Source organism: Rhodotorula paludigena, assembly GCF_050403205.1.
Source record: "Rhodotorula paludigena JCM10292 DNA, Rt_paludigena_JCM10292v1_ctg11, whole genome shotgun sequence".
In the NCBI taxonomy this organism is placed as follows: Eukaryota; Fungi; Basidiomycota; class Microbotryomycetes; order Sporidiobolales; family Sporidiobolaceae; genus Rhodotorula; species Rhodotorula paludigena.
In genome coordinates, this window is record NW_027481447.1 from 75,065 (window position 1) to 96,001 (window position 20,937).

Genomic DNA, 20,937 nt, shown 5'->3' on the forward strand with positions numbered 1-20,937 from the left:
TAGTTCTCTCTCGGATTTTCCCGGCGGCGAGGACTTCTGTCGCTTCCTGCGTGCTTCGCTCTTCCTCCACTTTTGTGTCAACGACGTCGACAGATATGTGTGTCAACAAGCTACTGCTGCCAGCGGTCTCGGGACGCCGGGCGTCAGCCGAGAAGCGAGGTCGTGAGCTGCGAGCGCAAGCGAACTTCTTACCGACGCGGAAGAGACTCAAGACTCGCTCATGCTCCTCAAGTACTTGCTACCCTCAACCGCGTGAGCAAGCGTTGGACAAGGTGAAACAGAGCTACCGCACTACCAACTCGTCTCGTCGACAACGAAGAGTTTCCAGGACGGCTTGACCTCTGTCAGGTCGAGCACCTCGAAGCGGCGGCTCCTGAGCACGAGTTGGTTGTCCGACAGGCCGGCGTTCTCAGCGCACAAGTGAGCAAGCGCACCGTCCGAGACGTCGACGGGCACGACGTGGAGCAGGCGCAGGAGGGGGGAAAAGCACTGCTCAGCGTTTTTCGGCACCTCGAGCGAGACGTCATAGATGCTTTGCCCTTTCGGGCCGCCGTATTCGCCACATTCGCTTGTGATCGTGAAAGGAGAGGTGCGTGGGTTCGTCTTCGAGAGCTTGGAGGGTAACACGACGAACAAAGCGGTGTCCGGATCGTGTTTTGCATCCCACCAGACTGAGGCGCTGGACGGCATGTCGGCGCGGATCGGCTCGTCGGTTGCCAAGTGTAAGGAAAATTCGGAAAGCAGGGTGTGAATGCGCTGTAGGGAGGCGATAGAGTTGATGACATCTGGACTTCGGTGCGGCGGGAGTGTGCGAACCTGAAGCCGCTCTTTGTTTCCGATGCCCTCGAATACGTCAAAGCACTAGTAGCACGGCGCGATCCCGCCTGTGTGGTACTCCTCCCACACGTGTTTGTGGCTGCCGTCCGAGGAGTGACAGTGCAGCTCTTCTGCCAGACTGAGGGCCGCATCCTTGAGCTCGCTGTCGACCAGCCTGTGCCTCGCGACGTCCCACAATTCAATCGGCAGGCTCGCTGCGGTCGTCGGTCCTCCAATTGAGCAGCTCAGGGTGTCGCGACGCTTGCGCAGCGCGATAAGGTCGAAGAAACGGAACGGGCCCTGCAAGCTCGGCCAGCGGTCGGCGGCGTTGACGAGCGAGGGCGTGGTCACGGTGATGCCGTAGGCAAAAATGGCGTGAGCTGCGCACATGTCGAGTGGCGAGATTCGGTAGTGGCAGGCGGACGCGGTGGTGCGTGCTGCAAAGTGAGCGTGACGAGGCGGAGGGCGCTGCAGGCGAGAGACGCTAGCACCGGTGAGCAATCTCAGAGCTTTACAGGTGTATGCCGGGCTGCACGCACCAACTGTGTCAGCGGAGTGGAGCCAGAGCAGCGTCGCCACGTCGTCGAGCGATGGGATCGAACGACAGGAAGACGTCGGGAGGGGCGCGCTCAGACACCGGTTGTGCGCACTCGAGCTGGAAGGCTAGCAGTTGAGCGCCGCACCGTCTGAGGAGGGCAGTGCTTCAGGGCGACTGCAAGCGAAAGTCAAACGGAAACGAGGAGAACCACGCCTTGTCTTTCTCCTTCCAGGTCTTGGTCCAGGTCTTGGGCATAAAATACGGCTAAACGCGGACCTTTGCTCCGACGCGGGCAGCCCGAGATCGTTGCGAGGTCCACGATGCCCTTCGACGCTCCCGCTGTCCTCAGTCCGGTTCGCGACCACGTTTCGTTCCGCCATCAGACTCTGCCTGCGGTACATGAACGCGTCGAGGGAGTCTTGAACGGCAACAAAGGCTCGCGCCACATCGCGAGTAGTCCCTCGGGGAGTTCTTCGGGTCGGGGAAATGCACGGCACGCGAACATGACAATTGCAGAGACGGTCAACGAGAAGAAGATCATTCTGGTTCGCTAGACTAGGACATAACAGTAAGTTAACAGGTGCCATCCGGGGCGAGCGTCGTCCGCTGAAGCCAGTACCGGCCGAGAGCCTCGTGCCTGACGGGCGATTGTCGGCTCGAGCTTCGGACTCGACAGGCAGAGATTCCACTCGCGTACGAGTTGGTCGAAAGGAGCGGTAGGGTCGGGCGGGAGCGAGGTGTCGACGCGTGTATAGTAGGACGAGGGCTTGTCGAACCAGGCATCGTAGTCGATGTACGACCGGTTCATTGGATACGAGAGGAAGACGCCGCTGTTCCAGCGGGACTCGAAGCCTTCTCCGCTGGAATCCTCCTCCTCGTCTTCGTCTTCGTCGTCCCCGTACTCGCTGCACTCGGCGTCATCCTCGTTCTCTTCGTCATCTTCATCGCCATCCGGTGTCCCATTCGCGCCACTGCCAAGCGTCACACCCGCCACAGGTGGCTGCAATAACGCACCATCGGTGCAGGGGAAGAATCGGAGCGCAAGCAAGCCATACGAGCCGAGAAGCTTGGCGAGTGCCTGTGCACGGTCGTCCTGGTTAGCCAGCGCTTCGAGACTGACGCCGTGACCTGTCACGTACATTTTGTTCCCCGCCTTCGCCCGCATACGGGTTCGCGCACTTGACCGCGCTCGCTTCCTTCGTCAGCACCTTCTGCACGCAGCCACACGGGCGGTCACCCAGCAGGTCATGCATGCTCGTCGGCCTTTTGCCGCCACGGCGACAGTCCGCGTCACGCGCAGCCGTCCAGACCTTGCGGGCGAACGCCGCGTCCGCGTCCAGGAGCGCGAGGCGGATCACCTCTGCGCGCACGAGCGCCCACACCTCGGGCGGCACGCGCAGGCTCGCCTTGTCCGTTGCACCGCCGAACGAACGCTCCGAGAGGAACGTTACAAAGGAGAGTGCGTGGGAGGTGAGGGTGTAGGCGCCGAGCGCGACGCGGAGTGAGACGAGCGAGACGCCGAGGCCATACGCGAAGGTCAGCTGGCAGCCGCCTTCTAAGCCACCCATTTCCGGACTCTAGTGACTGTGCGGAAGCAGAGAGAAGGCGGATGCAGACGAGATGAGCTGGCGCGCAAATCTGGCGGCTCTCCTGGAGCCGTGCGGAGAGATGCGCATGCAAGCGGTCGCCTCACGCTCGCACGCGTGGAAACGCGCGTCCGCGCAACAATTCCATGCTCGATCATTCCGCGTGCTCCTAGGTGATTCGATGAAGCCGCACGTGGCTCGCGCATGGCGCACGGCTACCCAGTCTACAGACTGGTGCACGCTTCGAGTTTTGGGGAGACCGCCCTGAGGAAGAATGTGGACGTCACGATAAGACCGCACGGCAGCGCTGTGTACGACGGCGGAATGCCCTCGAGGGACCAACGAGGCGAGCGAGACATCAAAGGAGTGCAGGAGTCAGAGGATGCATGGCCAGGTTGCGTGTCAGGTGCTGAGCAGCGGGACTGGCTGCGCATCGCGTTGAAGCAGCTTTGAGGCGCATGCCATAAGTCTCGTGCTTCGTCAGAGCGGGCTGCTATGAGCAGAAAGATCACATTCGCGGACACAGCTGATGAAGAAGCAAGCGAGTTGAAATCAGCGCGGGACCGGCCGATCAAGCGTGGCAGGTCTTGAAGTTGCTTGTCCAAGGGGCTTCACCGTACTACAGCGAGTCAGGGTGAGCTGGCGAGTGTCGGCGAGGCGAAGGCGAGCCGACTCGACTTCATGACGCCCGAGTCCACCTCGTGCAGCTCGCCCCGCATCGAGGAACGAACGGGACAGAGCTTGCACAGCTCGAGTGCACCCACGCAGGCATGGCCCAGCCAAAGCCAGACTCTCCCGCGGCTCTTGTCGCCGCGCTCGCCTCGACCGTCGCGACTCGGGTGGATGCGCCCGTAGACGCCGCGCTCAGCTTCGTGCGAGCAAGTCTTCCGCCCAACACAGTCCTTTCTCTCGCACAAGCACCAGCGCCGGTCGCCGCGCTCGATCGCGACCCGTACCCTTCCCTCCTGCACACCCCTTCGCCCGCACCCGTTCCCTCGACGTCGACTGCCGCACCCGGATCTTCCAGCTCTGGCGCCCTCGCATGGCTGCATTCGTCCCTGCCGGACCAGGTCAGGGCTGCACACGCGCTCGAAGTCCTCCAGAGCGCGCGCTCTGACGCCGAGATTCAGGAGGAGCTCCTCGAGATCTGGGGCTTCGACGCTCTCGACGACATGGGCGAGGCCGTGCGGCGGCGGCGAGATATCGTTGCCGAAGCCTTCTCTGCCGCTGCGCCGCCGACCATGCATTCGCATGCCGGCCTCTCCGGAGCCGCTTTCGATGGACCTTCGCAATTGTCGGCGCAAGCACGCGACTACACGCCTGGCTCGCAGCTCACGTTCGCGACGGCCGAGGAGGTGCAAGCCGCCAAGATGGCCCGCAAGATGGCCAAGCGCGAAAAGGGCAAGGGGCGCGCGGCGGACGGGGCCTTCGACGAGCCGGATGTCGAAGAGTGGATGCGGATCCGCGAGGAGCAGCTTGCGAGGGGACCAGGCGCGCTCGTGTCGGGCCGCAGGGTGCGTCTCGCTCCTGTGATGTTTTACGAGCCTGGGCTAGGACCAAGTCTCGTGCGACAGATATGTTCGAGACCTAGCTTACGCCTTGCCCCATGCAGCCTGCTGTCGAAGATGCGCCACAGTACCCGAACGTCTACATTTCGAACAAGAGCGGCGGCGTGAGTCTCGGAGGGCAGAAGCTCGCGCTGCCGCTCGGCACAACGCGCGAGACGAAGGATGTGAGTCTTCCTCCTCTTCGCATGGTCCGATTCCGACTGATGTGCAAATCATGCAGCACTACGAAGAGATCTCTATCCCAGCACCGAAAGCTGTGCCCTTCCGCTTCAACGAGAAGCTTGTGCCGATCAAGGATATGGACGCATGGGGGCAACGCACCTTCCACGTTCGTCGAGCCGCGCTTCCTTATGGCGAAGTCAGTACTGACGCTCCCGTCAACCACAGGCTTACAAAACGCTCAACCGGCTGCAATCGATCGTCTACCCTGTCGGGTACAAGTCCAACGAGAACATGCTCGTCTGCGCTCCCACCGGTGCCGTTCGTCCAAAATTGCGCCAACGGCAATCCTCGAAAGATACTGAACCTCTGCCTGCTTGACAGGGTAAAACCGACGTTGCGCTCCTTACGATCCTCCGCTGTCTCTCCAATCTCTCGACAAGCCCTCTCGCCTCGCTTTCCGCGCCACCGACTCTCCCGCCACCCTCGGCCTACAAGATCGTCTACGTCGCGCCGCTCAAGGCCCTCGCGGCCGAGGTCACCGCAAAATTTGCCAAGCGCCTCGCATGGGCTGGCGTCAAGGTGCGCGAGCTGACGGGCGACATGAAGCTCACGAAGAAGGAGGTCGACGAGACGGGCGTCATCGTCACGACGCCCGAGAAGTGGGACGTCGTTACGCGCAAGGGCGCGGGCAGTGGAGACGGCGAGGTTGCCGAGGTGCGTGCGGAGGCTTCCTGCCATCTGCGGCGTTGTCGAGAATGCGGTCGCTGATGCGTTGAGAAAACGCACCTGCAGAAAGTAAAGCTCCTCATCATTGACGAGGTTCACCTCTTGCACGAAGACCGTGGCGCCGTCATCGAGTCTATCGTTGCGCGCACGCAGCGTCAAGTCGAGTCGATGCAGAGCCTGATCCGCATCGTCGGGCTCTCGGCGACGCTTCCCAACTACGTCGACGTTGCCGACTTCCTCGGCGTGAATCGCTACACGGGTCTCTTCTTCTTCGACTCGTCCTTCCGCCCTGTCCCACTCGAGCAGCACTTCGTCGGCGTGAAGGGCAAGCCCGGCTCGATCCAGTCGCGCAACAACCTCGATGAAGCTGCGTTTGACAAGGTCGCCGAGCTCGTCAAGGCGGGGCATCAGTGCATGGTCTTCGTCCACGCGCGGAAGGACACGGTCAAGACTGCGCAGATGCTCCGCGAGAAAGCGATCGAGGAGGGCATCGCCGACTTGCTCGACCCGGGCGCCGGAGACGACACGAACGCCAAGTGGCTCGGTTTCAAGCGCGACCTCGCGAGCAGTAGGAATCGCGAACTCAAGGAGCTCGCAGCGGCGGGCTTCGGCATTCACCATGCTGGCATGCTTCGCTCGGACCGCAACATCTCGGAGCGCATGTTCGAAATCAACGTCACCAAGGTGCGCTCCATGCCACACTTTCGTCCTCGATGACGATCCTTATTGTTCTCGGCCCGCAGGTCCTGTGCTGCACGGCCACCCTCGCCTGGGGTGTCAACCTCCCGGCGTACGCCGTCGTCATCAAGGGCACGCAGGTGTACGACGCGGGCAAGGGTGCTTTCGTCGACCTCTCGATCCTCGACGTCCTCCAGATCTTCGGTCGTGCCGGTCGCCCGCAGTACGAGGACCAGGGTGTCGGCTACATCTGCACAACGAGCGATAAGATTGACCACTATGGTGCGCTCCGCTTTGCCTACTCTCGCTATCTTCTCGCAAGACTAATGCATATCGTCCACAGTCTCGGCCATCACACAGCAACATCCGATCGAGTCCAAGTGAGCTTGATGCCTACAGTGTCTCGAGTCGAGGCTAACTCCGCCTCCGCAGGTTCACGGCTGGACTCGTCGACTCGCTCAACGCCGAGATCAGCCTGGGCACCGTCACCAACATGGACGAGGGCGTGCGCTGGCTCGGCTACTCGTACCTGTTCGTCCGCATGCGCAAGAACCCGCTCGTGTACGGCATGACGGCCGCGGAGGTCGAGGACGATCCGCTTCTGGGCAGCAAACGCCTTGCGCTCATCAACAACGCGGCCAAGCGACTCGTCGAGGTTCAGATGATCAAGCACGACCCGGACCTCGGCACTTTTACCGCAACCGACCTCGGGCGCATCGCCGCGCGCTACTACATCCGCGACGCGTCAATCGAAATCTTCAACAAGATGTTCCGCCCGCGCATGAGCGAGGCCGACATCCTCGCGCTGATCGCCGCGAGCGTCGAGTTCGAGCAGATCCAGGTCCGCGAGAACGAGGTCGAGGAGCTCAAGAAGCTCATCGAGACGGCGTGCCCGTGCCAGGTCCGCGGCGGGACAGAATCGAGCGCCGGCAAGGTCAACGTGCTCCTCCAGGCGTACATCTCGCGCGCCTATATCGAAGACTTTGCGCTCGTTTCGGACACGGGGTACGTCTCGCAGAACGCGGGGCGTATCGTCCGCGCGCTCCTCGAGATCGCCATGGCCAAGCGGTGGGCGCCGGTCTCGCATGTCCTTCTCAACATGAGCAAGTCGATCGAGAGTCCGTGTCTCGTACTCTCGACCAGGATTTGCCAGACGCTCACGCTTGTCCTGCACAGAGCGCATGTGGCCATTCGCACATCCGCTCTCGCAGCTCGCCCTCCCGCCCGACCTCCTGTACAACATCGAGCGATGGGCCGACGACCTGCCGATCAGCGAAGTCGCGGCCATGTCGGACAAGGACTTTGGAACGCTCGTGCACCAGAACGAGCGTCTCGGCGGTCTTGCCACGCAGGCAGCGCGGCAGTTCCCCTCGCTCGCCATCTCCGCCTCGCTTCAGCCTCTCGCACACGACCTTCTCCGCGTGCGCCTCGAGCTCCGCAAGGCGTTTGAGTGGTCTGAGAGGCAACACGGCTCGCTCGAGGCGTTCTGGGTTTGGGTCGAGGACGACGAGAACCTCGCCATCCTGCAGCTCGCGCGCATGCTCGTGCGCCCGCATACGACGACGCTGCAGCTCCACTTCACCATCCCGGTCGTCAATGCGCCCAAGGCGCTGTATGTGCGCGCCGTCTCGGACCGCTGGATCGGTGCCGAGGAAGAGCACTACGTCGACCTCGGCGGCCTCGTCCTTCCGCCCGCGCCGCCGACCCACCTCCCGCTTCTTGAGCTTCCTTTGCTCAACGCCAACGACTCGTTTAAGCAGCATCCGCAGCTTCGCGAGTTGTACGGTAGCGAGAGCCCGACATTCGACCCGGTTCAGACGCAGGCGTTCCACGCGGTGTTCCACTCCGCCGCGAATGTCCTCCTCTGCTCGCCATCTGCACCGAGCCGTGGAACGCTGCTCGAGCTTGCCATGTGGTTCGCTTGTTCCTTCCATGAAAGGCTCGCCTCGCAGGCTGCTGACTGAAGCTTCTGCAGGCGCACCTTCAACATCAACCCCTCTGCCCGCATTCTTTTCCTCACGCCGCGCAAGGCCCTCGCCCGGCAGGTCATGTTCCGCCTTAAGAACGCCTTCACCCGCACGTCGGCAATCCCTGTCTACCTCATCGGCCGCGACGCAGACGTTGACAGTCTTGTCACGGCGTCCCCGTCGATCGGCGTTTCTTCGCCCAACCCGCTTTTGCGACGGCTTCGTCGCGAGGTTCGCCCGCTTGAAAGCGTTGATCTCATCGTCGCGCACGACCTGCATGCGCTGGACCCGGCGTACGAGCTCGCCCTGTCGCGCTTGCGGTGGGCCTACCCGGGCACGCGCATCGTCGGATCGAGCGCATCGCTGGCCGACGCGACGAGCGTCGGTGCTTGGCTCGACGTGCCCGAACACTCGGTCTACTCGTTCGCGCCCGGAACCCGCACGACTTCCCTTACGACCAACCTTCAGCCATTCACGACCCCGCATTCGTATGCTCTGCTCCGCCAGATGGTCAAGCCAGCGTACGACGCCATGCGCACTGCCGCGGGCTCCACCATCGCCTTCGTCCCGTCGCGCTCGCAGTGTCGCATCACGGCCAAGGACCTCGTCACGCACTCGGCCAGCGATCTCGAAGACTCGTTCGTCGCCGACGGCTCGCTTGACACAGTCATCGCTTTCGCTGAGTCGGTGACGGATCCGGACCTCGCCGAGGCGCTCACGCACGGCATCGCTGTTTTCCACGAAGGCTTGCCCGCTGCGGAGCAGCGTCTCGCGCTCGAGCTCTTCGGCTCGGGCGCTGTTCGCGTGCTCGTCGCTTCGCGCGAGGCTTGCTGGACGCTTCCCGTCCGCTCGAGTCTCGTCATCGTCATGAGCGCACAATACGTCGCGATCCGGCCAGGTGCGGACGGGCAGGACGAGCGCGAAGTCCAGGAGTACCCGATGCCGGACTTGCTGCAGATGCAGGCGCTTGCTGTACCGCCCTCGCCCGAGTCGTCAGCCGTGTTCCTCGTCCTGTGCCAGAAGGACCAGGCCGAGCTCTACGGCAAGTACTTCCAGCAGGGCGTCGTTTTCGAGTCACACCTCCCGCTCGATCCACTCGTTGCCACCACGGCTTTCGGAGACGTCACGGCAGGGCGCGTCAAGAATCGTCAGGACCTTGTTGACCAGCTCTCCTGGACGTTCGCCTCGCGCCGCCTCGAGGCCAACCCGTCCTACTACCTCCCCGACCTGTCGTCCCCCGCCTCGAGCTCGTTCGACAGCCTCCTCTCTCGCTTCGCCGACTCGGTCGTCGACGAGCTCGAGTCGCGCTGCGCCATCCTTCCTTCTGGTCGCACCGACTTTGCCCCCTCCGCCCTCGGCCGGTTCTACGCGGAGCGCAGCGTACCGCTCGAAGAAGTCGAGCGCTTGCAGCGCCTTCCGCTGCACGAGCTCATACGCGCAGCAGGCGGCGGCGCGCAAGACGCCAAGGCGCGTGACAAGAAGGTCAATGGGACGGGTGCGACCGGCGGCAAGGCTGACGCGGCTGCGACGATGAACGGCGACACCTCGCCTTCGCCCGCCGGGGCAGTCGCGCCTGCGCAAGACCCGCACCTCCAGTCCTTCCATCAACGCCTCCCTCGTGCGGTCAAGAACGTCGTTGGCGAACGCGGTGACCTCGAGCTGAACGACTGGGAGAAGCGCATCTTGCTGGCGGCGTTCCGGGCGGGGAGGGTCCCGCGCGGGAAGGGCGGTCTCGAGGAGAAGCAGCGCGCGCTTCTCGAGCGCGTCGTGCGCAGTAGGATCTGATAGAAAACCGCACTGCATCGCATTTATCGCAAGGCACAACCCGCTCTCCTGCACAAGGCTCAGCGACGAGAAGCAATTGAGCAGCACTTCAGTCGATGGCGGAAGTACGAAGAGGAGTAGTTCCAGTTCAGCCTCCATCTCGTGTCATGCGGCCCTTCCCAAAAGCTCGGGGTACGAGCTGCCCTCGCTTCCGCGACTTGCTTCGTCTCGATACAGAGCTTCCTCCGCTGATTCACCTCTCCGCTACTTTCCTATCTCGACCTCTGGCCAAAGAAATGATAGCACTCGAGTATAGACTGCACCGAAAGTTCCCTACGTGCGGCTCGGGAAGAGGCAGTCCGCAAGACCCACCTCGCCAGGAAGCGGGAGCCAAAAGTCCGGACCGGCGACCTGAGACGGCTTCCAGTTCGGGTTCGTGACACGCATGTTGAAGGTGGGAACTGGCTTGATGATGGCCGTGTCGCGCACACGCGGGTCCTGCCGCATGTGCTCCGTGATCGAGTCGAGCTGCGATTCAATGAACTGCCGAGCGGGTGTGTCGGCCGCCATCTCGCCGACTGCGGTAGCTAATTGTCAGGCTCAAAGCGCAGGCAGTGCATGTGCAGCACGGGCGGCAACTCACACCACCGGGACGTCTCCCGGTCGACCTCCTTCGCCTCGGCGTTGCGACGACGAACCTCGCGGACCGAGAGCCCGCCGGCGCGCAGCCAGCACTCGAGGCCAAAGTACATCATGAAGCGACGACTGTGGTGGTTGCCTTGAAGCGCGGCGGCCTTGTCGTAGTACTCGGCTGCGCGACGGGCGGCGTCAAGATCGGCCAGGACAATCTGGCCGGGCTGAACGTTGTGCAGCGGCTGCATGGCGCGGTTCGAGTTGCAGTAGGCGAGGGCCGAGTAGGCCTCCCAGACGGGCATCATGCCGTACGCCACGCGGTGGTGGCTTCCGTCCCTCCTCGGCCAAACGGATTCCGGGCACTCCTGCACACAAGGGGATTGAGCAAGCTGCATCGGCGAGCACAGCGAACCAAAGCACCTCGATGATCCCCTTTGCAAGGTTCTCGACGTCTTCAAGCTTGAACATGCGCTTGGCGGAGGCGGTCTTGGCGTCGCGGTGAGCCGCCAGGAGGTTCTCTGGGTTCGGTGCCAGGTCAGCGATTGAGGGAGGTAATCAAACTTTGAAACGCACTCAGCAAGAGCGTTCGCACGCCGCGCACCATAGTGGGCTTGAGCGTCATGCCCTTGTCCTCGTACGGCTCGTGCTTCCACTTCTTGTTCCCCTCCTCGAGCAAGCCGAGCGCGAGCTTAAGGTGCTGTACAGCTGCGGCGCGGTCGCCATTGACATTGAGGATCGCGCTCGAGACAATGCGCGAACGAATCAGGCTCGCGGTCGCCATCCGGACGCTGCGAGAGGAGACGGGAGTGAGTCGCATTTGGAGCGCAGAACGCGTACTAGGGAAGAGCGCACAATTGGCGACCCTCCTTCGCGATGCGCTTGTCGAGGTCGGCAATGATGTCGCGTGCCGACCAGACGGCGTTCGTGAAGTACCTCGTCGCCTTGAAGAGCTCGATCTCTCCCACCAGCATCTTGGTCAACTTCTGAGGGAGAGGGAACTTCGGGTCGTTCCCGGCGACGATGTAGAATGAGAGCTCGTCGAGGATAAGGCATTCTGTTCGGCGGGATAAGCGCTCTCATCGAGAAGGAACACGATGGGGACGCACCAGCCAGCTCAGCGAGGGCATCGCCGTTCGTGATGGACACGTTCTTCCCGTCCGGCATGAGCGAGATCTGTTTGTCGACAGACTGCCCGCCAGTCGTGCAGCAGCGGTGCGCGACGACGCAAGCCGCAAGTGGCGACTCGGGATCAAGGACGTAGTTGCCACGGGCGATGTCCATGTTGAGGCGGACGATAAAGTGCTCGCTCAGATCGGTTCTCGAAGTGTAGACGTTCGGCCTAGACTGGGCGTGCTCCTTTGCCTTGCTCCAGGCCGTCTGCGTCACCTCAAGCGACTTTCGATAGCGCGAGCGGCTCGCATCGTCTTCGGCCTTTTCGACAGCACGCTTGTCTGTGCGCTTGAGTGGTCAATTGGCGCACGACGTCGTCTCTTCGATGGACTCACAAGCCATGACAGCGAGCTCAAAATCCTGCTGGCGGGCGTAGACCTCGCCGACGCGAGCGTGCGCCTTGCTCCAGTCGGGACGCTTCAGCGCGGCGTTGTTGGCGTCCTCGAGAGCTGCATTGCCGCGAGCGTACGTCAATCGAGGTAGTTCATACCGTACGGAAGGGGACGCAGCGCGCACCTTTGTCAAATTGTTCGAGCTGCAGGAATGCGACGGAGCGATTCGAGTAGAGCGAGCCGAGCTTCTCATCGTCCGTCTCGAGCTCAATCGCCTGCGTGTAGAGCTTGCTCGCCTTGAACCACTTCTTCTCAGCGATCGCGGCGTTGCCCTGCGTCTTGAATGCGTCGGCCATCGTCTCCCGCTTGTGAGGCTGTGCAGCGAGTCGGAGGAATCAGCAATGAGAAGCGGTATCAGGCGTAGAATGCCAGCAAGACCGAGACTCGCCGCCGGCGAGTATGCTCCCGTGCAAGCCGCTGCGGCAGTGAAAGGGCAAAGAAGTGTGCAGGACACGAGGAAACCACTGGCGGGACATCCGTGTGGTGGGACGAGCTCGGCGTTTGCCCGCGGGCTGGTGTGCAGCAGCAAAGAGACTACGCTCCTATTGTTCTCCAAGGCAAGCCGGTGCGTCAAGCGCGAGGCGCTAAGATAGGAGGAGAAAAGACTGGGTTGAGCTGCAGTACGCTACGCTACAATCGGTCCCACCGCCTGGCCAGCGTTGGGCCGGTACGTGTCCAGCAAACCAATGTCGCCAGACAGGCGTTCCCACTCTTCGACAGAAATGGCAGATGACTCGGGCGCGCCGAGAGGGAGATAGGCGCTTGGGATGGGCTTGATGATTGACTGCGGGCTCGTGCCGCTTTGAACGCACAACTGTGCGCCTTGAAGTGCAAAGAGCGCAAGATCGCGCGGTGCGTGCGTAGGACCCAACGGACCGACTGTGGATGAGCGAGCGTCAGCCGAGAACAAGGGGCCAGACAGGTCAGCAAGTCGCACAGAAGCGTGCCGTTGCAGCGTCAATGCGACGCGCTTCGTCAATGCGGCTTTTGAGGCCTTGTACTGACAGACCCCCGGCGCGACACCACCTGGGGAGCGCAACAGTCAGCAGAAATCCGGCAAGAGAGGACCAACACGCACATCTCGGCTGCACACCAGAGCATGCCTCGCTTCCCGTGCCACGAGTCCTCCATCATCTCGGCAGCACGGTCGTACAGGTCGGCCGCCTGTTCTGCCCACTCGAGATTGGCAAAGCGTGCCTTTCCATCGAGCACACGCGAGAAGGGCTCGCGGGCACGTTCGGCGGCGCAGTAGGCGAGGCACGCGGTCGCTTCCCAGCGCGGGAGGTCCTGCAAAGCGAAGTGTCAGCGGCACTCAGGAGGAAGGATTTTGCCCGTGTCGCACCTGGAAAGCGATACGGTATCCTTCAGGCCGGTTTGCCAGCAGTGATGCCGGCAAGTCACTCTAAATCCGCGGCAAAGCTCAGTCAATGGCATTTGAGAGTATACAGCATCGGACGAGAATTACGTCTAGGATATCGTGCGCGATACGCTCGATCTCCTCGAGCCTGAAAGCTTGCTTTGCAGAAGGGGTCTTTGCGTTGTGGTGTGCGTCCATAAGCGCCTCTGTACTCGAGAGGTGTGAGTTGAGAAGCTGGAGCAAGCGGCGGAAAGGCGCACTCATGAGCAGGGCGCGGGTGTTGCGAACAAAGGAGACGGTGAAGATGCGGCCCTGCAGCGGTCTTGACATTAGCGCGTGGGCCTACGGGCTGCGACCTGTAGAAAGGCACCTACACGTTCTGTGATGTCCTCGTGAGCCCATTGGCGATTCCCTTCCTCCAGTAAGGAGAGCGCGAGGCGGTAGCCGTGTATGGCTGGGCCTGAAACGGCACTTTTTCCGTCAGTAGGGGGCTCAGAAGCAGGATAGACAATAGGACGGACCATCAAGACCCTTGGCAGCCATGATGAACGCGTCGATGATGCGACCCTGTATCAGGCTGGTTGTGATGCGGCGGATCCTGCAACTGGAACGTCAGCCTTGCTCGGCGCCGCGCCCTGCGCATTGAAGGGCAGCAGTGTAAGCACGCACATCATGCGACCCTTGAGCGGGATCTGCTCGTTGAGGTCGCGGATGACCTCGTCCGCGGGCCAGACGCGGCCTTGCCAGTACTTGAGAGTCTCGCCCTGCATCGCCTCGTTGGCGATGATGTTGGCTAGCTTCTCGGCCACGCCAGGTCGGCCGCCAAGACCGGGAATGTGGAAGCCGAGAGGGTCAATCAAGATGCAGTCTGCACGAAGAAGGCCAGAGGAGCGGTCAGAACAAGCGTGTCAGTGGAATTACGGCAGTGTGTCAACACACAGAGGACATACCGAGAATAGCGAACAGTGAGCTGCTCGAAAAGAGCTGCGCATGCATCGTGCCGTCGGCAAAGATGGCGGCCACCTGCCTGTCGACCTCCGTCATGCCCCGGCGGCACTCCTCCCATGCACCGAGCGAAACGCTGAGCCCGCCATCCGGCCGCGGACGGAAACCCTCCTGCTGCACTGCGCGCACGACGCGGCTGTACCACGAGCCCTGCACCGTGCCGGACTGCTCCCACCGCGAACGCTGCGCTTCAGTACGGTGCGCCTCCGACTTGGTTGCCGCCTTCTGCGCCACGTCGAGAGATGCCTGGTACCGCTTGCGCGCCGCGTCGTCTGTGGCGTACTTGATCGCCAGTTCGTCTGCGGGCGAAGGGGGCCATTAACCAAGCCTGAGAAGAGGACAGTGGGACAATGCACAAGCGGCTTTAGCCGCAGAGAAGTTCTGCAGGCGCGTGTACGTCTCTCCGCACCGCGCTTGCGCTGGCGCCCAGTTCGGTCGGCGGTACGCCGCGAGCATCGCCTACTCCAGTGCTGTTGAAGCGCACGAGGTCGATCAGCATCGTTCTCCTGCGACCTGAGGGAAAGGCCACACCTTCTTCGAGTCTCTCAAGATGCACTAGAGCCGCACTACGGTTCGCAAGCGCCGCGCCTGCCTCCTCATCATTGCGTTCCGAGCCGAATGCCTCGATAGCCTGCGAGTACAGATCGACGGCGTCTTGCCAGCGCTGCTGGCCATAGGCGGCGTTGCCTTGCTGCTTGAGCTCGGCAGCCATCCAAGCCTGGAGCAGCCAGGAAGCGAGATCAGCGAAGAGCGCGGGGACTGGCGGGTGGAGCAAGCTGCAGAAGAGCGACGGCAGGACACACGGCGGGCCGAAGCTCCGCACAGCACAGAGTGCAGAAGAACTTTAGAGCTCGAGCTCGTTCGCAACGCTTCTGCGCTGCCGCATGGCCCGTGCTGCTGCATCCCCACTTCGCTGTCCCGCCCTCTGTGCATCGGGTCCACAGTGAAGCAGGCCGACCAGCGGAGGAGACTTCGAAGCACAGCGTTTGAGGAACGCTCCCGTGAGAGAAGCCTTACAGTAAGAGCGAGTGGACTGCGTAGTAAATCAGGAGGAAGAGCAGCGGAAGCTGCTGCAGGGTCAACTTGCAAAAACGGCTCCGAGCCGGATTCTGTAGAGCTCGTACTGAAGATTGCATATCGCTACAACAACCACAAAGAGCGTCAATCCAGGCCAAGGACGTTCACTGCGTGTCAGTCCGCCGCTTCAAGCCATATTCGGCGACGACAAGCTGGACGATGTCCGTCCACTCGGTCATTGCGCCAATACCTGCCACACGGGACGCTGTCAATGTCGTCTCGTGGAGAGGAGAAGAGCCCGGACCCACCAATGTCGCCGCACGCCAGCTTCTTCCCGATCGGCCCGTGCACCTTGTACCCGAGCTCGTCGCGCACGACGGCGAGCTGCTTGGCCGTCAGCGGGTGCGAGTACATGTGTGTGTTCATGGCCGGAAACAGGTGGACGGGCACGAAGGTGGGGACAGCGCGAAGAAAGGAGGTCTGAAGGCGCGCAACGAAGCGGATCAACGAGGCTGCGACTGTTGCGTCGAAAGGAAGAGGCGCACCAGGATGTTGTCGCAGATACCGTGCGTTATTTTGGCGAGCGTGTTGGCGGAACAGGGCGCGACGAGGACAACGTCTGCCCATCGTCGCAGCTGTAGTGAAGTGCGAAAGAGACGGGTGAGGACCGAGACGAGGGCTGCCGGTCCAGGCAATGGGCGCACCTCGATGTGTAACACTGGATCTCCGATCTCATTCCAGCCCTGTAGCGTGCCACAACGAGGAGCATCAAACAGGTCCACGCGGAACGATGGCACCCGAGAGAAACGCACAGCCCACTCGTCGGCATCGGTCCACACCCGGACGCGCCTGCCGTACTCCAGTTCCAACGCATTGCGGTCGACAAAGTGCGTCGCAGACTTGGTCGCAACGACCTGAACGTCGACTTGTTCGTGCTGGGCGCGAAGAGAGGGTGAGGACGAAGTCGAGTTCGGCAGCAAGAGCCGCTGTGGCGCACCTGGAGGAGTGTGCGGACAATGAGAGGAGCCTTGATGCAAGCGACGCTCCCGCTCAGCGCCAGGAGGACGTGCAGGTTGCGGTTCGGGAAGACGACGGGATTGCGCTCCTCGTCGCCGCGCGCGCCGAGTCCGTTGGGCAGGAGCCGTGCGATTGTCTGCACCAAAGTCTTTGACTCTCCGCTGTCCATCCTGCGCTGCCCGAGTCTGCCGTCGCTGCGTGAGCGAGTCTCGACGTTGGCTCACTCGACTCCGTTGACCTTGCTCGTCTCTCGCGACATCATGGGTGAGCCTCGCCGGGCAGTGCAGGGCGTGCCAGAGACTGACTGGGACTCGCCCGCAGCGTTCAACTTCGGCGGGTCGGGCTTCAGCTTTGGCCAGACTCCCGGTGCGTCGTCCTCATCTCGCGAGCCGCTCTCTGCGCTGACCACCGCGCGAGAGCAGCGTCGACGTCGACTGCAGCCCCAGGAACAGCAGCACCGACCTCGCTCTTCGGCGCGCCGGCTGCTCCCGCCGCTTCCGCTGCCCCTGCTGCAGGCGGTCTCTTTGGCGGAGCTGCAACCTCGTCTGCGCCCTCGTTCTCGTTCGGCGGAGCAGCTGCAGCCGCGCCAAAGCCCGCAGCGCCCGCAGCTAGCGCACCCTCTTTTTCCTTCGGCGCGCCCGCCGCGACCTCTGCCGCCCCCTCTGCCGCCCCTGCCCCTGCTGCACCAGCCGGCGGCCTCTTCTCGACCCCATCCAAGCCCGCAGCGACGCCGAGCCTCTTTGGCGCTCCTGCGGCGGGCACGACTACCCCGGCAGGCACGCCCGGACCCGCCGCGCCGCTCTTCGGCGCGGGCGCAGCGACGACGGGGGGAGGAGGGCTCTTTGGCGCCAAGCGCGAGGCCGACCCCGCAGGTGGCGAGGCGGCGAAGAAGCCTGCACCGAGCTTTAGCTTCGGCGCGCCCGCTGCTGCGTCGACCGCTGCGCCTGCAGCAGGAGCGCCTGCCGCGAGCGCCGCGCCGAGCTTGTTCGGCGCGCCGGCTGCGCCCAAGCCTGCCGAGGCGCCCAAGCCGCTGTTCGGCGCACCTGCGCCTGCCGCAAGTGCAGCGCCTGCGGTCCCGTCACTGTTTGGTGCAAAGCCGGCCGAGACGTCGACCGCTGCATCGACCGGTACCGGTGCGTTTTCGCTCCGTCTTCCTGTCTCGAGCTCGATCTGATCACCGAATGTTACGCACAGCCCCCGCACCCGCTGCTCCCTCGCTTTTCGGTGCGCCCAAGCCGGCGACTCCCGCCGCAACTACAGCCACTCCCTCACTCTTCGGTGCCAAGCCGACCGATGCTGCGGCTTCAACGACCCCTGCAGGTGTGTCTCACCCCCTCGGCTTTCATTACGTGACGGGACTGACGATACCTGCCGCAGCCACGCCCGCGGCGCCATCCCTTTTCGGCGCTAAGCCGGCAGCTCCTGCCGCATCCACCTCGACGGCCAGTGCGTACTAAGCCTCTTACGCCTGCGTTACACGAGAATGACGTTTCATCCGCAGCTTCGGCCGCCCCTGCCCCTTCCTTCTCCTTCGGTGCCCCGGCAGCGGCTTCCACCTCGACCTCGACCGCTGCGTCCTCGGCTGCCGCTCCCGCAGCTGCCGCGCCGGCGCTGTCGTTCGGCGCACCGAAGACGACCGCTGCGCCCGCTGCGCCCGCTTCGACCGCGCTGACCTTTGGCGCACCCAAGCCCGCTGCGACTGCCGCCCCTACCGCCGGCGCCCCCGCCGGCACGACCGCGGTCCCCGCCGCGCCGACGCCGTCGCTCCTGCGCGGCAAGACGCTCGACGAGATTGTCAACGCGTGGAGCGCCGAGCTCGAAGAGCGGTCGAGGGACTTTGTCGATGTTGCGGGCGAGGTCAAGGAGTGGGACCGAGTGCTGCGCGCAAATGGCGAGCAGGTGCGTCAATTCCCGCCCCGCAGAGCCGTTAGACCGCGCGCCTTGCTCGCACGGAGTACTCATGTGATGCGCCGGAAACGTGCAGATCTCGGCGCTGTACCAGTCGGTGCTCCCGCTCTCGCCGCTCCAGAGCGGCATCACGTCGTCGCTCGACTACATCGAGTCGCAGCAGTCCGAGCTCTCGAGCGCGCTCGACGCGTACGAGGCGCAGATCGGCGACCTCGTCGACCAGTCGGCCGTCGGCGCCGGCGCGTTTGCGCGCTCGCAAGGAGGCGGAGGAGCGGGCGGGGCCGACAAGGAGCGCGAGCAGGCGTACGCGCTCGCGACGCAGCTGTCCAACTCGCTCGACACGACCTCGTCGTCGCTCTCGTCCCTCATCCAGACGCTCAACGCCCTCTCGCCCGCGCTCGTCCCCTCGTCGTCCTCGGACCCCGCTTCCAAGGACTCGACATCGGCGGCGAGTGAAGACCCGCTCGCGCAGATTGCCGCGATCCTCAACGCGCACCTCGGCTCGCTCAAGTGGATCGAAGACTCGACCGACGCGCTGCGCCGCAGCGTGCGCGACCTCGAGGGCCGCGTCGGCGACGTCCAGGGCCGCATCGGCGCGCGCGCGGGCAACGCGGCGGGCGCGGGCGCGGGCGCGCAGGGGACGCCGGCGCGGTTGGCGGCGAGTCAGGCGGCGAGGGCGAGCCCGTTTGCGAGGAGGATGTGATGAGCGGGCCGAGTGGGGGCTTCGTAGGTGTGTGCAAAGGGGCTTTCGGTTGAAGACGTCTCCTCGCAATCCGACCCTACAGCGAGACGAGGGTATGCTTTCTGCGAGTCAGGTACGAAGGGTTAACGACGAGGAGAGACGATGCGAGTGGAGCTGTACAAAGGCGAGGGCGAACGAAAGGACAGCAGGTACGGCGAGACGGTGCGGACGAAGAAAGCAAGCTACAACGAAACAACGGACGACGGGCAAGGCACGGCGCTCAGACAAACTGCTCAAACTTGGAGCGCCTCGACGCGCCGCCGCCGCCGCCGCTCCGCCCTCCACCGCCGCCCGCGCCTCCGCCCCCGCCGCCTTCTTTCCCGCTCGAGTTCGAGTTGACGAGGAGAAGCTGCTTGTCGAGGAGCTGGAAGCGGGAAGGGCATGTCAGACGAATGCAGGAGGTGAATGGGGAGAGCGGACGCACATCGTTGGCGGTGAGGAGCTGCTTGGTGAGCGCCGAGAGGTAGGTCGTGAGGAGGACGTCGTTGTACTCCTGTGCGCGCGGGTGCCGAGCACATGAGCACGTGTCGCCTCACGAACAGTCGCGAGCGAGGCAGCCCAGGAGTCTCTGCGCAATCGCAATACGCACCGTCATGAACTCTCCCTTGAGCCCCCTGCCCTCGCGCTCGCCCTCGGCCTCGACGCCCTCCTCGCTCCCCTGCAAGCTCCCGAGAAGGGCAGCAATCATGCGCAGCGTCTCGGGGTCGGCGCGCGCGTGGCCGGACGTGACGGCCGAGAGGTACTGGACGAGGACGGCGATGCGGTCCGAGAGCATCTTGAGCGCGTTGCGCTGCGTCGTCAGGGCGATGAGGACTGCCCGAGGAGGGAGCTGGTGTCAGATCTGCGGGAGAAGGGGGAAGGGAGAAAGAGACGCGACGCACGACTGCCGGAAGCGCCGCCGTCCTGGCCCTCTTCGGGCTTGCTGACGCCCTCGACGGCGACGCGCTCGGCCTCGCCCGTGACGATCTCGTACGGGGCGGGGACAAAGGTGGGCTCGGGCTGGTCGGCGACGATCTCGAGGACCGACTCGTAGATGGCGACGGGGAGGTCCTTTGTCGCGCTGTGGGTGCGCGAGGGCGAGAGCTGGAGGAAGAGGGGCGACTCGTTGTAGACGAAGAACTGTACGAGGGTTCGCACGGCGTCAGAAGGGCGGAAAGGAGCGGGAAGTCAGAGGGCGAGGACAGACCTGCTTGTGCAGAGCCGTGTCCTGGGCCGAGGGAGCGTCGCCGACGCTGTACCACCCGAGGACGTCAAAGGTCGGGAACACCTGCTTGACTGCGTTCAGGAGCTTCCAACGTCAGTCTGTGCCCGAACAGAGGACCGAGAGCTTGACCGACACTGGTCGCGGCGGGTGACAAAGTAGGCGTGGTCGAGCTCGAGTGCGCCTGAGTCGGTGGGCTGGGCGACGACTTCGAACGAGGTCATGATCTCGACGTCCCTGCCTGTCTGGGTGCCCAGGAGCGCGCCGACGACTGTGCGGATCGGACGCGAGGTGGGGGAGAGTGAGTGAGGGGGGGTGGCACCGAGGCACACGAGGAAAGGGCGCACCGCGGGCATTGGGGTCGCCGGACTGGAGCGAGATGCGGGTGTGGTGCTCGCTGATGCTCAGCAGCGGCTGCGGGTGCCTGCAGTGTGTTGGACGGGGAGAGGGTCAGCCAGGAGAGCGCCGAGACGAGGGCGAGAGGGAGCGGGAGCTTGCAGTGCGACCTTGAGGCCCTCCTGTGTGCTGCCCATTCTCCAGTACGAGTCTCTCCGACGCTAGTACTCGCGCGAAGACGCCGCCTTGCATCGCCCCGCCGCGACTTGACTCCGCCGCGCGTCGACACGCTCGCCTCGCCCTCGAGCTCGCCTCCACCGCCCGCCCGCCCCCGCCCAGCGCCGCCCTAGACCC

At 63.6% G+C, this 20,937-nt stretch overlaps 8 protein-coding genes across 8 annotated transcripts; 2 read left to right on the forward strand and 6 right to left on the reverse strand.

Annotated features, from left to right (window-relative positions):
- Positions 1-291: 291 nt before the first annotated feature.
- Positions 292-1,206, reverse strand: JCM10292_002251 (uncharacterized protein; the record flags this gene model as incomplete). Its single annotated transcript, XM_076647757.1, has 2 exons — positions 292-790; positions 863-1,206. The coding sequence occupies 2 exons, from the start codon at positions 1,204-1,206 to the stop codon at positions 292-294; spliced, it is 843 nt and encodes a 280-aa protein (XP_076506579.1).
- A 721-nt stretch (positions 1,207-1,927) lies between these two features.
- Positions 1,928-2,922, reverse strand: JCM10292_002252 (uncharacterized protein; the record flags this gene model as incomplete). Its single annotated transcript, XM_076647758.1, has 4 exons — positions 1,928-1,960; positions 2,052-2,293; positions 2,369-2,432; positions 2,494-2,922. The coding sequence occupies 4 exons, from the start codon at positions 2,920-2,922 to the stop codon at positions 1,928-1,930; spliced, it is 768 nt and encodes a 255-aa protein (XP_076506580.1).
- A 788-nt stretch (positions 2,923-3,710) lies between these two features.
- JCM10292_002253 (uncharacterized protein) lies at positions 3,711-9,826 on the forward strand (the record flags this gene model as incomplete). The annotated part of the gene is made up of 11 exons (XM_076647759.1): positions 3,711-4,454; positions 4,553-4,672; positions 4,729-4,836; positions 4,896-4,988; positions 5,052-5,384; positions 5,463-6,080; positions 6,140-6,356; positions 6,418-6,454; positions 6,507-7,192; positions 7,251-7,989; positions 8,050-9,826. The coding sequence occupies 11 exons, from the start codon at positions 3,711-3,713 to the stop codon at positions 9,824-9,826; spliced, it is 5,472 nt and encodes a 1,823-aa protein (XP_076506581.1).
- A 312-nt stretch (positions 9,827-10,138) lies between these two features.
- JCM10292_002254 (tetratricopeptide repeat protein) lies at positions 10,139-12,296 on the reverse strand (the record flags this gene model as incomplete). Its single annotated transcript, XM_076647760.1, has 8 exons — positions 10,139-10,383; positions 10,449-10,803; positions 10,859-10,956; positions 11,012-11,226; positions 11,291-11,492; positions 11,545-11,889; positions 11,944-12,057; positions 12,125-12,296. The coding sequence occupies 8 exons, from the start codon at positions 12,294-12,296 to the stop codon at positions 10,139-10,141; spliced, it is 1,746 nt and encodes a 581-aa protein (XP_076506582.1).
- A 329-nt stretch (positions 12,297-12,625) lies between these two features.
- On the reverse strand, positions 12,626-15,074 carry JCM10292_002255 (uncharacterized protein; the record flags this gene model as incomplete). The annotated part of the gene is made up of 11 exons (XM_076647761.1): positions 12,626-12,879; positions 12,938-13,026; positions 13,079-13,287; positions 13,343-13,402; positions 13,466-13,563; positions 13,618-13,669; positions 13,732-13,817; positions 13,879-13,955; positions 14,027-14,225; positions 14,308-14,661; positions 14,930-15,074. 11 exons carry the CDS (start codon positions 15,072-15,074, stop codon positions 12,626-12,628), a joined length of 1,623 nt encoding a protein of 540 aa, XP_076506583.1.
- A 469-nt stretch (positions 15,075-15,543) lies between these two features.
- JCM10292_002256 (uncharacterized protein) lies at positions 15,544-16,565 on the reverse strand (the record flags this gene model as incomplete). Its single annotated transcript, XM_076647762.1, has 6 exons — positions 15,544-15,629; positions 15,688-15,859; positions 15,925-16,014; positions 16,084-16,122; positions 16,192-16,314; positions 16,377-16,565. 6 exons carry the CDS (start codon positions 16,563-16,565, stop codon positions 15,544-15,546), a joined length of 699 nt encoding a protein of 232 aa, XP_076506584.1.
- Positions 16,566-16,656: 91 nt separating this feature from the next.
- JCM10292_002257 (uncharacterized protein) lies at positions 16,657-19,007 on the forward strand (the record flags this gene model as incomplete). Its single annotated transcript, XM_076647763.1, has 7 exons — positions 16,657-16,660; positions 16,718-16,762; positions 16,819-17,529; positions 17,591-17,716; positions 17,774-17,842; positions 17,898-18,295; positions 18,381-19,007. 7 exons carry the CDS (start codon positions 16,657-16,659, stop codon positions 19,005-19,007), a joined length of 1,980 nt encoding a protein of 659 aa, XP_076506585.1.
- A 259-nt stretch (positions 19,008-19,266) lies between these two features.
- On the reverse strand, positions 19,267-20,780 carry JCM10292_002258 (COP9 signalosome complex subunit 6; the record flags this gene model as incomplete). Its single annotated transcript, XM_076647764.1, has 8 exons — positions 19,267-19,410; positions 19,471-19,539; positions 19,636-19,859; positions 19,928-20,165; positions 20,233-20,321; positions 20,384-20,518; positions 20,595-20,671; positions 20,746-20,780. 8 exons carry the CDS (start codon positions 20,778-20,780, stop codon positions 19,267-19,269), a joined length of 1,011 nt encoding a protein of 336 aa, XP_076506586.1.
- Between the last annotated feature and the right edge of the window lie 157 nt (positions 20,781-20,937).